The sequence below is a fragment of the Mustela lutreola genome, chromosome 4 (genome assembly GCF_030435805.1).
Source record: "Mustela lutreola isolate mMusLut2 chromosome 4, mMusLut2.pri, whole genome shotgun sequence".
Lineage (NCBI taxonomy): Eukaryota > Metazoa > Chordata > Mammalia > Carnivora > Mustelidae > Mustela > Mustela lutreola.
The window spans coordinates 133610563-133624616 of NC_081293.1; the positions used below are offsets into that span (position 1 = coordinate 133610563).

Sequence of the window (14054 nt, forward strand, 5' to 3'; positions counted from 1 at the left end):
GCTTGGTTTCTATCTGTAAGAGACGAGGGGAAAGAATACGGAAAATGGGGGCGCCTGGGTGGCTCAGTGGGTTAAAGAATTCAGAAAATGGGACAGTGAGCCTACTCTGGGCACCTATGGAAGGCACACATCCTATATGCTGTGTGGCAGATGACTACCACTTATTAAAACAGAAAGACTTGATGTGATATGTTTAAAGCACCAGAATGGCAAGGAGTTCATTTCTAGTCATGGTGAATACAGCACTGGAGAGACAGAGACAGAGAGAAAGCCTGTGTGTGTGTGTGTGTGTGTGTGTGTGTGTGTGTGTGTGTTGGTATGTGCGTACGGGTTTTGATGGGGATGGAAGGGTAGGGGAAAGTGGTCTTACCTCTTAGACGGACCGCAGGTCTCAAGTGCATGGCTACTACCGTTTCCAAAGAGAAGACTACCCTTGTTGCCTACCATAAGAAGTCGCTTTGGCCTGGATGGGAATGTACACGCCCCACACACTATTTTTCGTCATAATCAAAAGACCACTGAATAGGCGACTGTTATTAAAAACATATAACCCCATGCTATTATTAGCCAGTAGGCTTCACTAACATAGCATTCAACAAATGTTCACACAGTGTGTGCTAGCCACAGAGCAAAAACAAAAAGAAAGAAAGAAAGAAAAAAGCACAATTCTAATTAGCTCTAAAAATGTATCCCAAATGGGCTTCTAATCACTCATCGTCTTCGCTCTGTTGCCTTTTGAAGTGCCTCAGAGGCATTAAACACTTCACAAGAAGGGCCATAGGTGACATATTTCCTCATTCTTTCCAATTCCAGACAGTAGCTCACACACATCACAACATAAAGGTCACAAACACAGACAGATGCCTGTTCAGAATACAAATGTCTTTGGGCTTGTTTTTCTCCGAGGAGCCCTCCATCCCAGTGAGTTGTAACAGCAATCCACTTGGCGGTTCATCCTGTAATGTGTCTGGCTGTGCCCTATTGTCTACTCTGAGACTCGAATTCACAGAAGGTGGGCTCCACAGGGCCAAGGGCTGTTTAATAATTTGACAATTATTAACTCAGTAGCAACAGTAACCTTCGAGAGCATGGACTCAACCTCCCAACCTTGCAGAACATCCCTCACAGACGCCATCGGGCTCTTGCTTAGCGGCCAGTTCTGAGGGGCTCCTCGTGACGGCAGTCAGAAGGCAGGGAACAGCAGCTGAGTTTCCTGGGACGCCCAACAAGCTTATTTCTAGGACTGGCTGCCTTATCTGGCACAGATCTAGCCAGTCTGCTATTTGATCCTGAGTTTGTATCTCCCTGCTAAGTGCAACAGTAACACAGAGAAGAAGCTCCAGGAGAAAGAAGTCAAGGAGTCTAGGCCTAGGGAGATGGGACTGGGAAAAAGTACCAAAGTAGCGATGGCAACTAGGAGACAGGGCATGTAAGAAACAGACGTGTGAGGGAGAGGCAAATAACAGAACCAGAAGGTTCTACCTGAAGTAGAGAAGGCTGCCCTGAAAACTGATAGGTTCCATGAAAATGAAGCCTTCTTGTGTGTGATCCAGCAAAGGATCACTACTCTGTTTTTTGCTCAAAGAGCATTCTGAGCTCTGTCTGCACTGAATGTGCTTGTAAGTATGATGTACTGAGCTTACTACCATTGCCAACTCCAGGGCAATTCAGCAATGACAAAATTTTAAACATTAAAAAATATATATATATATGTATAAAACATGTATAATATATAGTTATGATATTTATAAAAAGAAAAATATAATACACACACACATATATATATATTTTAGAGAGAGAAAGGGTGAGAGTGGGAGCATGTGCACACACCCATGTGCACACTCACACACACACACACACACACACACAGGGCAGAGGGGAGAGAATCTCCACACATCCAGAGTGGAGCCTGACGCAGGGCTTGATCCCACAAGCCTGAGATCACGACCTGAGTTAAAGCCAAGAGTTGGATACTTAACTGACTGAGCCAGCCAGGCACCCCGACTGTCAAAACTTTAACACACCCACTAACTGAACAACAGTCTCACTGTTAAGAATTTATCCTACCGATACACAAGACCTCTATGTACAATGATGTTCACTGATTGGTTTGTAGTTGCAAAAAAACTAAAACCATCCAAATGTGTATTAAGACAGAAATGATTAAATCCACCATGGTACCTGCAAACATGAAAAAGAATGAGGCAGACCCACATGTGTTGACGGGGGAAGCTGTCCACATTGCATTTGGAATAAAGCGGGTTGTAGAATGTCATCTCATACTCAGACGCCACTTGTGAATCATACATGCATATGCGTGTATTCGTTTACATTTGAGCTGGAAATGTCAGGAAAGAGAAGAAAAACTTTCTCTCTGGAGTTACTTCTGTGGGGAATGGAGATTTTCTTGAGAGGTTTTTACTTTCCGTTTTGTGACTCCTCTTCCTTCTGACACCTTCACCAGCCAGCTGCTAGGCTGACGGCACACGGGGCCGCACACAGCGAAGAGCACAGACTTTACAAAATTAGTTCAGAAAAGTCACGCAACAGGCAAGAAATCAACCCATAAACAAAGGAGTACACAAATAATTAACAAATTGTAGTGAGCGTGAGAGAGAGAAGAAATACAGGGGCGGGAGATCCAAAAAAGATCGACTGAAGAGGTTTTTGTTGATTTAATGGGATTTTTCCTCTGATCAACACTAGTGGCGTGCCAAAATACTGTTAATGAGTTTTTTCGTGTTGGTGGCCAAATAATGTAAGGTGTATAACAAGTGTTTTCTCATACTTACCAATTCCTTTAATGAGGTGGCAGTTTGGAAGGTCTACGGACTCTACTTCTCTGGAGGCTTTAAGTCGATTCCTGTTTTTAAAAAAAAAAGAAAAGAAAAAAATCTATCTGTTTATGTATTCCCTGCTTTGTTGCAGACAGGGTTTAAAGAGGCTTACAGCAATACATAAAACACAGCATAAATCTAAAGCAGATAAAAGAGAAGATAGAAAAACAAGGGTAGGAACATAAAATAGCACCAGAAATGAAGTTAAAATACAAATGCATATCACGAAGTTCTAGATGTGAATGTGGGTCATAAAAGAAAGCCAGTAACTCAACAAATAAAACTTGTAAGGCAAGTTCCCAAGCAAATGGGAACACGGCAGCAGGTCACACTTCTCCCAGCTCTGGTGTGGTGGGAAGAGCTCCAGATGGAGACCCGGAAGCTGAGGGCCCAGCAGAGCTGAACAGCGCTCAGACCCTCTGCGAAATGACACGGGGCCTGATGGGAGGCCGGGAGAAGAGGCGGTTTTGCAGAGTCAGGTGCACAGAAGCTGTTATGAAACAACGTGGAGGCGGTCTCCTCCCCATCCCAATATTTACTGGGTGAGGACACTGGAGAACACCAAGTAAGTGTAACAAAAGTACACTGTGCTGTTGTTTCACAGAAAGTAAAGATGAAGAAATCTTGAGGAAATGGTGAACTGTAAGGAAATGCCTTCCCCAGCACCCTGCCCGGGGACAGGGCCACAGAGCAGTTTGGCCAAACACATCTGGATCCTCTTCTTCTGAAGCCCCATGCTGTAGGCTTTCCTCTCACTTCCCTTGCTGTCTCTCACCTTCTCTTTCTGTTCTCTACGCTCATAAGTCATAACAGGGTTTTCAGAGTCATTTACATTTTTTCCAAAGTGAGTCACACACACCACACATTTAAGAGAGAAAAATGACCATTTGCCACTTGTCCCTCTCCTATTTGAGTCCTTGACAGCGTCGGACTTCTAGACCCTGAATTTGGGGAAGGTTACTGGTCTCAGCAATATGGAAGAAGGCCAAGGCCTACCTAACCTAGAAATTACCAACAGGTGGTAGCAACTATATAATGTGGCAACTCATATCATATATCAAGCTTCTAATTAAAATGTTAATCAGTATGTTATTTTGAGGCGTATCTGGGTGGCTCAGCCGGTCAAGCACCTGCCTTTGGCTCAGGTCATGAGCCCAGGATCCTGGGATCGAGTCCCATGTTGGGCTCCCAGCTCAATGGGGAGTCTGTTTCTCCCTCTCCCTCTCACCCTCAGCCCTGCCTGCGCTCTCTCTCTTGCTCTATTTCAAGTAAATAAAGAAAGAAATCAGTATGTTATTTCGAATCGTATATTTCAAATAGTGACAAAATTTTTTTAAAACAATATAGCAATATGGCAATAAAATAAAATTGAAGTGAATAAAATAAATATATGAAATATATAGATGTAGTAAAAATTTAAAATTTAAAGTAAAGCAATAAAAAAGACAATGAATCTCATATTTACAAGTCCCAGGTGATTTAAAGGAAGGAAATATGTATATTTGGCCGAGTGTGGTAGCAGTAACACTAGTGATGATGAGGTTACTGCGGCCGATGACCATGGGGGGCAAAAGGAAATGAGTAATAAAAACAGCTAAAACTCACTGAGTATACCACTGTTCTATGTGATTTACCTGAACGACTTCGTTTAATTGTTAAAACAACCTTAAGAAGTAGGTACCATTGTCCCTGCTTTAGGGATGAGGGAAGTGACTTAGAGGTGAAGGAATTTTGCTGAGGTTTGGCACCTGCTGGGAAGAACCTTCCAGAGGCAGTACTCTAACCCGCTATGGTACTTTTCTCAAAAAGGGTGATGGGATCTGTGTTTCTGCCTGACCATTAGCAGGTGAATCTCTGTAGGCCTCAATCTTCATGCAAAAAGTAAGGATGAGGCTAGATGACCTCCCAGGTTCAGCGGACACTGCACGATTCCAGAAACAGATGGAACTATGTCAGTAGGTCCCAGCTGCAGTTTCATCAAGTTTCTGTATCATGGATTGGTTTGGGTGACAGTTTTATGCAACTTCCTATTATGCTCATTTACCTATACAAAAATAAGGGTCATGAGGATTGTCATCTACCTTTTTCAAAGATAAACTATATGGACAAAATAAAATCCAGTTGCATTTGAACACTCTAATATGGGTTATTTTTTAGAATCAACAATTGACAACAATTGGCAACAATTTGAGATCAACAGTTGGCAATCACACATTGCCAATAGGGCAATCTTCCATCAGCTAGTTTGGCGGTACAATATCATCTCTAAATATGCAGACTGCCTACCATTAAAACTTGAGTTATTGGGCACCTGGGTGGCTCAGTTGGTTAAGCGACTGCCTTCAGCTCAGGTCATGATCCTGGAGTCTCGGGATCAAGCCCCGCATTGGACTCCCAGCTCCACGGGGAGTCTGCCTCTCTCTGACCTTCTCCCCCCCTTCATGTTCTCTCCCACACTCTCTCTCAAATAAAGAAATAAAATCTTAAAAAAACAAAAACAAAAACTCGAGTTATACAAGAGTTGTGCATAACTTCTGGTTAATCGAATCATTTTTTCTTATCACTCTTTTATAATAAGAGAAAGACGGGATTTCATTTCCAACTTCTGTAGCCCATCAAGACTTTCAAATTCCTTCAGTGGAAAACTGCTAGGCTTTTTACCTGGTAGAAGCACCGGTTCCCTACCCATTAGTGAACTTCTGTTTTCCGGGGTGGCAGGCCCTGTTCTCTGACAATCCTAAAGCCACCGTCACACCTTTCCTTCTCCCTCCTTTCCACTGCAGACAGACAGGCCGAACATTAGCTTTCCCAGAGTCCTTTGAATTTAGGGGCATTCATATGACTCAGGCTTTGGAGAAAGACATTTTTGTTCCTGATAGAAAAGGCAGACATAAGAAGAGAGCTAACTGGCATCCCCCCTTTCTCCCTTCTTCATAATGTGACCATACATATGGTGCTTAGGACTATAACAACCATTCAGTATTCTTTTTTTTTTTTTTTTTTTTTTTTAAAAGATTTTATTTATTTATTAATTTGACAGAGAGAAATCACAAGTAGATGGAGAGGCAGCCAGAGAGAGAGAGAGGGAAGCAGGCTCTCTGCTGAGCAGAGAGCCCGATGCGGGACTCGATCCCAGGACTCTGAGATCATGACCTGAGCCGAAGGCAGCGGCTTAACCCACTGAGCCACCCAGGCGCCCACCATTCAGTATTCTTAACATGACAAGAAGGAGGACATAATGCCAAAAAGTGAAGGACTGAAGGACAAAAATATAAGAATCGAATTTTTTATATGATTATGGGCTCAAGGGACAAGTTATAGAATGACTCACCTACAAAGTCTTTATCCCATGAGAAAAATAAGCCTTTATTTGCATATGTTACAATTAATTTGATGTATGTTACTTGCAACTGAAAGCACTCCTAACTGTTAAGAGATTGAAGAAGTTTGGGGGAATATACAAAGAGAAAGCTATACAAACCTCTTTGGACTAGCAGATCAATAAGACTAAATGCATTCGTGCCAAATTAAGAATAAATAAACAAATGGTACAGACACAGATAATTCTGGTACAGCCTCTTTGCTGCCTAGCACCTTATGTCCTAGCACACTTACGAATGTACAAGGTCAGAGATTGCAGACATGGCCAGTCAATCACAGCACTCCTACCCCTTAACCACAGCCGGCCTCACACACAATGTCCCAGGCAACCACTATTGATCTAGGTTCCTTTTGTTTTCCTCACTTCCCTCTTCTTTTTCATTAAAATTGAGTTATTTTCCTTTGATTTACAACTCTATCATAGGTATAACACAGCAAAGAAAATACACTGTCTTCCTTCAACTGAGCCAAAAATCATTTGCCAATGACACCCACTGTACATCGAGACTCTTAGTCTGGGGTCCAGTGACCTTTAAGGAGTCCACGAGTAAAATTCAGGGATCCATGAATAGAGATGGGGAAAAAAATACATCTTTATTTAAACCTAACTGAAACTAAATATTTCCTTTGATGAGGAGTACAGGCAAGAAACCACAGAACTTTCTACTAGCGGTACCTGTGTCTCTCTGTCAGTAAAAGAAATCACAGACGTAGATATCTCAAAATAATGTTTAGTTGTAATATCTCAGTAATTCAGTTGTAGATATCTGAAAATAATGTTTATACTCACTGCTACTTCAAAATATCTATTGCTACATATTCAACTACCTTTATATCTATTTAGGGCTTTAATTAAGAAGCCTATGTTAGTGGCACTTGGGTGGCTCATTTGTTAAGTGTCCGCCTTGGGCTGAGGTTATGATCCCAGGGTCCTGGGATCAAACCCCGTGTTAGGCTCCCTGCTCAGGAGGGAGTCTGCTTCTCCCTCTCCCACTCCCCCTGCTTGTGTTCTTTCTCTCTTTGTGTCTCTCTCTGTCAAGTAAATATATAAAATCTTTAAAAGAGAGAGAGAGAGAGAAGCCCATGTTATTACATCATATATTAGATTTTTAAAACAGGTTGGTAATAGTATTTAAGTATTCAAATTAGTATTAACTTACATAGTATTTAATTTTGTTTTGAAATCCTATGTGTTTCATTTTATGCATTTAAAAACATGATGCTGACCAAGGGTCTATCAGTTGATGAATGGCTAAAGAAGATGTGGTATGTATATATACAATGGAACAGTACTCAGCCATAAAAAGAATGAGATCTTCATGTATGCAACAACATGGATGGAGCTAGAGAGTATCATGCTAAGTGAAAGAAGTCAGAGAAAGACAAATACCATATGATTTCACTTATGTGTGGAATCTAAGAAAAGAAAAAGCCAAATGAGCATAGGGTTAAAAAAAGAGAGACAAATGAAGAAACAGACTGTTAACTACAGAGAACAAACTGATGGTTACTAGAGGGGAGGTGGGTGGGGGGATTCGTGAGATAGGTGATGGGGATTAAGGAGGGCCCTTGTGATAAGCACACGGTAATGTATGGAATTGCTGATTTACTATATTGCACACCTGAAACTAATATAACACTGTGTGCTAAATGGAATTAAAACAAAAAACAAAAAAAAAAAAAAAAGAGAGAGGCACTACACACAAAAAAAAATAAATAAAAACATAATGCTGAGTCAAGACTTTACTAGACTGCCAAATGGATCGAGGCACAAAAGTCTAAGAACTCCTGCCAGAACACTGTAATTACAGGCAATCTTCCTCAGGCACCTATTACGGAGTTGGTGTTGCTTTAGCACTTTACAAGAATGAACTCCTCTGGGGCACCTGGGTAGCTCAGTGGGTTAAGCCACTGCCTTCAGCTCGGGTCATGATCTCAGGGTCCAAAGAATGAACTCCTTTATCTTTCATAGCCCCACTATGGAGCGGGTAGTATTAATATCCCCATCCTACAATTAGGACCCTGAGGCACAGAAGGTGAAGTAAAAAGCCAAGAAGCCAGGTAAATAGTGGAGCTAAGAAATGAATTCACGCTATCTGGCCACAGAGCTTGAACCCTTAACCAGCAGTCATTACCATGAAATCAATTTTCATTTCCTTTTTTTTTTTTTCCTATTTCTTTTCTAAGTTGCGCTTTTTTTTTTTTTTTTTTAAGATTTTTACTTATTTATTTGAGAGAGTGAGAGCAGGAGCTGGGTGGGAGGGGGGGACACAGGAAGAGGGAGAAGCAGACTCCCCGCTGAGTAGGGAGCCCAACACAGGGCTTGATCCCAGAACCCCAGGATCATGACCTGAGCCAAAGGCAGATGTTTAACCCAATGAGCCACCCAGGTGCCCCTCAATTTCTATTTCTTTCACTCAGGAGAGAGCATTACCCACCCAGAGTGGGATGAGATGGTGCAATTAGTTATTAGGTTGCCTTATCTCCAGCAAAGTAGAAACACAGTGTTACTACCTGGCGTTACTTTGTTCCATATTTCATGGCCTTTGAATTTACCAACTCCTGAAAGGGCTTTATCTTTTAAGTACAGGCTTAAATACAGACAAACAGGGGCTTTATCTTTTTAGTACAGACTGGTAACACCCCTTGGAATTCACCCCTTGGGCCCCTGTAATGCCTGTAGTACTTATTAACCAAGAATTTGTAATTAGGCATCTTAGGCTGAAAGTAATTTGCTCCAAAGGCAGAAAAGCTAGGAGGCAGTGGGGGAGCTGGAGCAAACTGTATTTGGAATCAGAAGACCTGGCTTCTGATTTCAGCGTTAATTACCTGTTGAACAAATTAGCTGACCCCCTTCAGCCTCAATTTTAACATGTCTAATGCAGAAAGGAAGACATACATGAAGACTGAATGAAGGCATAAGGGTAAAAGGGGTTTTTTCCCCAAATATCAGTAAATGTATTTTTTTCGTGTAGGGGCCCCTGTATATTAGATTTAGGGTGGCTCAGTCTGTAAATATCTGATTCTTGATTGTGGCTCAGATCATGGTCTCAGGGTCATGGGATCGAGCCCCATGTCCGGCTCCACACTCAGCAGGAGTCGGCTTGAGATTCTCTCTTCCTCTGCTCCTCTTCTCTTGAAATAAACAAGACAAAATCTTTTTTAAAAATGTACATTTTGGCTTAATATAAAGAACTTCTGACACTTTTGACACCGTGACTAGAACACAGTAGTCACACAATAAATGATAAGAAGAGTAGTTTAAAAATAAAGCCTGACCTTGCAGAAGTGTTCGAAAGCAGACTGGATAGCTTTCTGGTACAGCTGTCTTAAAATCTATCAGGCAACAAGTAGAATGTTCAGATGCTTGTTTAAAGGATTCCTGCTCATGGCATAGGCCTCTGATGTACTCAAGTCTAATGACTCATCCAAGGTTGTGGACTTTGCAACAGGTAGCCTCTGGCCTGGGGATATTTGTGTACTTCTAGTCCCCCCTTTATTGCTCAACTAGGGTGGAGTAGAAAAGTTGGTATAATATACCACCATCCCCTGGGAAATTTACCCAGTTACAGTTCAGAAGGAAAGAGACAGCTTTGATTCCACTTATCCATCTGGGACATACTTACACTAAAAAAGTATTCATTATTTATTTGAAATTCAAGTTGAAATTTAAGTGGGCGCCCTGGGGGAGAGAAATAACTTGAGTGCCAAAGTGCCATCTCTAAAAATAGGATAATGAAAGAGCAGGCACCAGATGACAGCAAAAAACGAACAAAAAACAAAACAAAACAAAACAAAAAAATAAGTCTGTGTTTTGAAGAGCCGTTCCTTATGGGGAGGTAGGAACATGTTGCTTTTCAAGACAGACTCTAAGGGTCTGAAAGGAGAGATGCTACACATTTGAGCACTCCACGTGCCATAAACAGCATATACTTGATATTCCACAAGCACAGGGTGGCCAGATAAAATACAAGAGGTCCAAATTTGAATTCCAAGTGAAGAATGATATTTTAGTATAATTATGCCCCAATATTGCAATGGGATATGCTAATACTACAAAATGATTCGCTGGTCATCTGAAATTCAAATTTAACTGGGCATCCTGCATTTTTATTTGCTAAATCTAGCCACCTATCAAGTATTAACTTTCTTCCACCAGCTGAATTGGGAGTTCAACTATCCAATGAAGTTACCAACCTAGAAAGTCACTACTAAGTAAAATTTATGGCAGTCAAATCTTTATAAAGAAAAGATGCATTCAGTTGTGAATTACTATAAGGTACATTCTGTGCACATAAGCTTTATTTACTTTTTCTTAGGTTTGCAACTGTAACATCATTCAAAGGGACTTAAATTTAAAACGTTAAGATTAGTAAGAAGAAAAAACTATTATTTGTGGGAGCCCTGGTGGTTTGAACTTTAGGACAGTTTAACGAGCTTGTGAATTTAGTGCTACTGCCTTTGAAACAGATCGTACAAAATCATCCAACTCAAGAATGTTCTGCAGAGCAGGTTGGGTATTTACATAACATGAAAATTAAGGTCAACATTTCCATTTCCTCCCTCCACCACGCACCATTCTTCCTGCTTGCATCCCTTTATCAGCAGATGAGCTCCAGATACAGGACAATAGAGACAGAAAGCCTGGCATCACCTTAGTCTCCCCACCCTGATCAATGAGGCTCCAGAGTCTGGGCCCCCGTCCTGTTATTCTCTCCAAACTACAGTAATACCTTAACTAGTTTCCCCATATCACCCACTCTCTGTTCTACTACTTCTCAACCGTAACTGCATACTAGAATCATAAGGAGAATTTTTAAAAATAAAAACCACTCATGCCTGGGCCCCACGCAGAGCAGCTGAATCAGTCTCTGGGAGTGCAGCCCAGACATCAGCCCGCCAGCAGATTCTACTATCCAGCCAGGATAGAGCTACTGCTCTCCTTTAATCCAAACTTCAAACTTCAGCTCTACAGCAGCACAATTAATCATGCTTTACAGCACAGCAACGGACTGTTTTATATGGTTTTAAATAGATGCCTGTTTAAACACACACACCTGGGGCACCTGGGTGGCTCAGTGAGTTAAGCCTCTGCCTTCAGCTCAGGTCATGATCCCAAGGTCCTGGGATCGAGCTTTAACATCAGGCTCTCTGCTCAGTGGGGAGCCTGCTTCCCCCTCTCTCTCTGCCTACTTGTGATCTCTCTCCCTCTGTCAAATAAATAAATAAAATCTTTAAAAAATAAATAAAATAAACACACACACCTAACATCAACAGTTCTCCTTTGCCTCTCAAAGCAGGCCCCAACTTTTGAACCTGTTAACCATCTCAAAACCTATCCTTCCCTCAACCCCTACTATTCTCATCTGCGAAATTTATGCTCCCCTCAAGTTGGCCTCCTGCTAGTCTCTGAACTTCCCCACCCTGTCCCCTCTGCTCACCCTGCACTTTTCAACCTGGATGGCCCTGTGGGTGCTTCACTCATCTGTCAAGGCCAACAGTCAAACAGTCTCTCTCTCCTGAACTCCCCCTTCAGGAGCTGTAATCTTACCCTCTTAAGCCTGCAGGGGTTTGTTTGTACCTGGTCTGGACATCCTACTGGCTATATTTGCTTCATTTCTCTCCTCCCCCTGTAAGAAAGTGAACTTCTTCAAGGTTAAGGACTGCGCCTCACTCCATTACAGGAGCCTAGGATGGCACACCGGACACGGTAGGGAATCCGTATTTCTGGCATCCTTTTGCATGAAGCTTCTAAAATTGGGAGTTGGTAATTTAGAAACTATGATGTCGACCCATCCGCGGTTTTCATAATAATTAACCTGGGAGATGGACCAGGCTTGTGCTGTTGGACACGCTGCCTTCAGGGCTCCTGAGTGAAGATAAATAAGGAAGTGATGTAAGAACAGTAGGAGAGTATCTCGAGTTGTCTTCGATCTACAGCGCCAAGATTAGAAAGCTGAACAATTTCGCCAACTATGCAGGCAAGGGACCGTACGCAACTTTATTCAGATTGAAAGACGGCGGCTGGCTCGGGCACCAAAGACGTGAAATAAAACTTTGTAATTAAGGGTTCCGTGCATGAGTAATAGTGCCGCTCTCAGTTAAAGCACAAGTTAAAGCTCGGACTTGCCTGTGAGTAACTACAAAGCCCTCGCCGGGCAGACTGGGTAGCAAGGAACTCGGTCAGCAGCAAAGGCTTCCCGACTTCCCGGAAAGCCTCCAGACGGAGCCCAAACTGCGTCGGGTTTTGCGGGAAGCTGGCGGCGGGGGCAGAGGTGCTCCACGCAGCTGCGGCACCGAGAACAACCCGGAGTTCTCCCGCCGCAGCCCCGAGAGTCCCGGCTCGGCCTGCGCCCGCGCCGCCGCCCGCGGCCACCCGCGGCCCGGGGCCCTCGCTCGGGGAGGACGGCCCCCAGCCGGGCCGCGCGCCGACCGCCGGGGGCCAGCGGGCCCACCTACCTGAGCGCCAGGAGCCTTTCGCCCAGGAGCGCCAGCGCGATCCCCAGCAGGCTCAGAGCCACCAGCCGCCCCATGGCGCGGGAGCCGGCGACGCCTCGCTCGCGCCGGTCGGGGAGTTCGGTGGGCGGCGCCCGCCTGCCCGCTGCGGCCGCGCTCCGCCCCGGCTCCGCCCTCGGCCCGGCCCTTGGCCTTTGTCACCGTCGGCCTCCCGGGATGCTTTCCCAGGCATGCTTTCCCCGGGACGCCCCAGTTTAGGTTGAGGGCGGGAAACGTGGCCTCCTCCACCTGGTTTCGTAAACGGAGACACCCCCACCCACCCCACCCCAAACCTCGAGCCCCCGCGCACCTTTCTCACCCTCGTCTTCCCAGACCTTCCTGACTCCATAGGCCGGCAAGAAACTTCTAGAGGAAGTTTGAAAGATCCTTTCTCCTTCCAGGAAAAGATTCAGGATTCTTTCTTGCAAATCATTCATGTTAGGATCAACTACTTTCTATAACACGGTGTAGACGGAAGGAAAGAGACGTTCTGCCCCAGTCGTGCTTTGTCCGCGCGCGAGACCCCAAGACGTGGATGCAGTTTTGCATCTAGCTCGGTTTACGGGAATAAGAATATATGAATATATATACATATATATATGTATATATATTCGTTTTTACTTTAACAGTCATAACATGAGGGAAGGAAAGGGGTGGGGGAGAAGGGGAGGAAGGAAGGAAAAGAAAGAGTAAAAGGGAAACTTACCCATTGAGATTGAGACAGGTCAAACAAGTGAGTACACCTGGAATAAGCTTCCACTGGTTTCCAGGGTTTGCCATCCTACAGCATGTAGGCAGAAGCCGTGACAATTGCTCATTTTCAGCAAACATCAGTTTCATAAACAGTAAATAAAAGCAGATTCTGATTTCTCATCTGCTGCCCCCGCCACCCCAAAATAAAGATCCCTCTGTTTCTGGGTGTAGGTCTCATTCAGTCCTAAGGGATATTAGGTTATGCTGAACGGTAGGTAAATTGTTGTCTTTTGAAAGAACAAGAGGCTTAACCTTTCTTCGTGTCATGGGTCCCTCTGGCAGGGACAAATCTCAATTAAGGACAAAGTCTAGTCCAAATCTGGTGTGGGGCCACCCAGGGAACAACAGCCCAGAGTTTAGAGCAGAGGTGTTTGTGGTGAATAATGGGGGCTTTTAAGGGCAGCAAAATCAATGTCTGCTCAGTCTCAGAGAATCGTGGAGAAACTTTAGTTTAATGTTAACACAGCCAGTGAATTCCCTCAAACTCCATCTCGAAATTCCCTCATCACTCTCTGTGAAGGGTACTGCAGCTCCATACTCTTTTCCCTTCTGCGTGTTGCTGTTGGAACAGTTCCTGCCGAAGTCGCC

General features: G+C 43.7%; 1 protein-coding gene across 2 annotated transcripts in view; it reads right to left on the reverse strand.

The window, feature by feature from the left end:
* Window positions 1–12831, reverse strand: part of PON2 (paraoxonase 2) — a 28475-nt gene extending 15644 nt beyond the window's left edge. Inside the window, exons 1-2 of one of the 2 annotated variants that reach the window (XM_059171170.1) lie at window positions 12678–12831; window positions 2793–2863 (exon numbers count right to left, since the gene is read on the reverse strand). In XM_059171170.1, the coding sequence (XP_059027153.1) occupies window positions 2793–2863; window positions 12678–12751 (145 nt within the window). In that variant the 5' untranslated portion in view covers window positions 12752–12831. Of the gene's footprint in view, window positions 1–2792; window positions 2864–5522; window positions 5687–12677 lie in introns of those variants that run through there. The other variant, XM_059171169.1, reaches the window with a different exon arrangement.
* Window positions 12832–14054: the final 1223 nt, after the last annotated feature.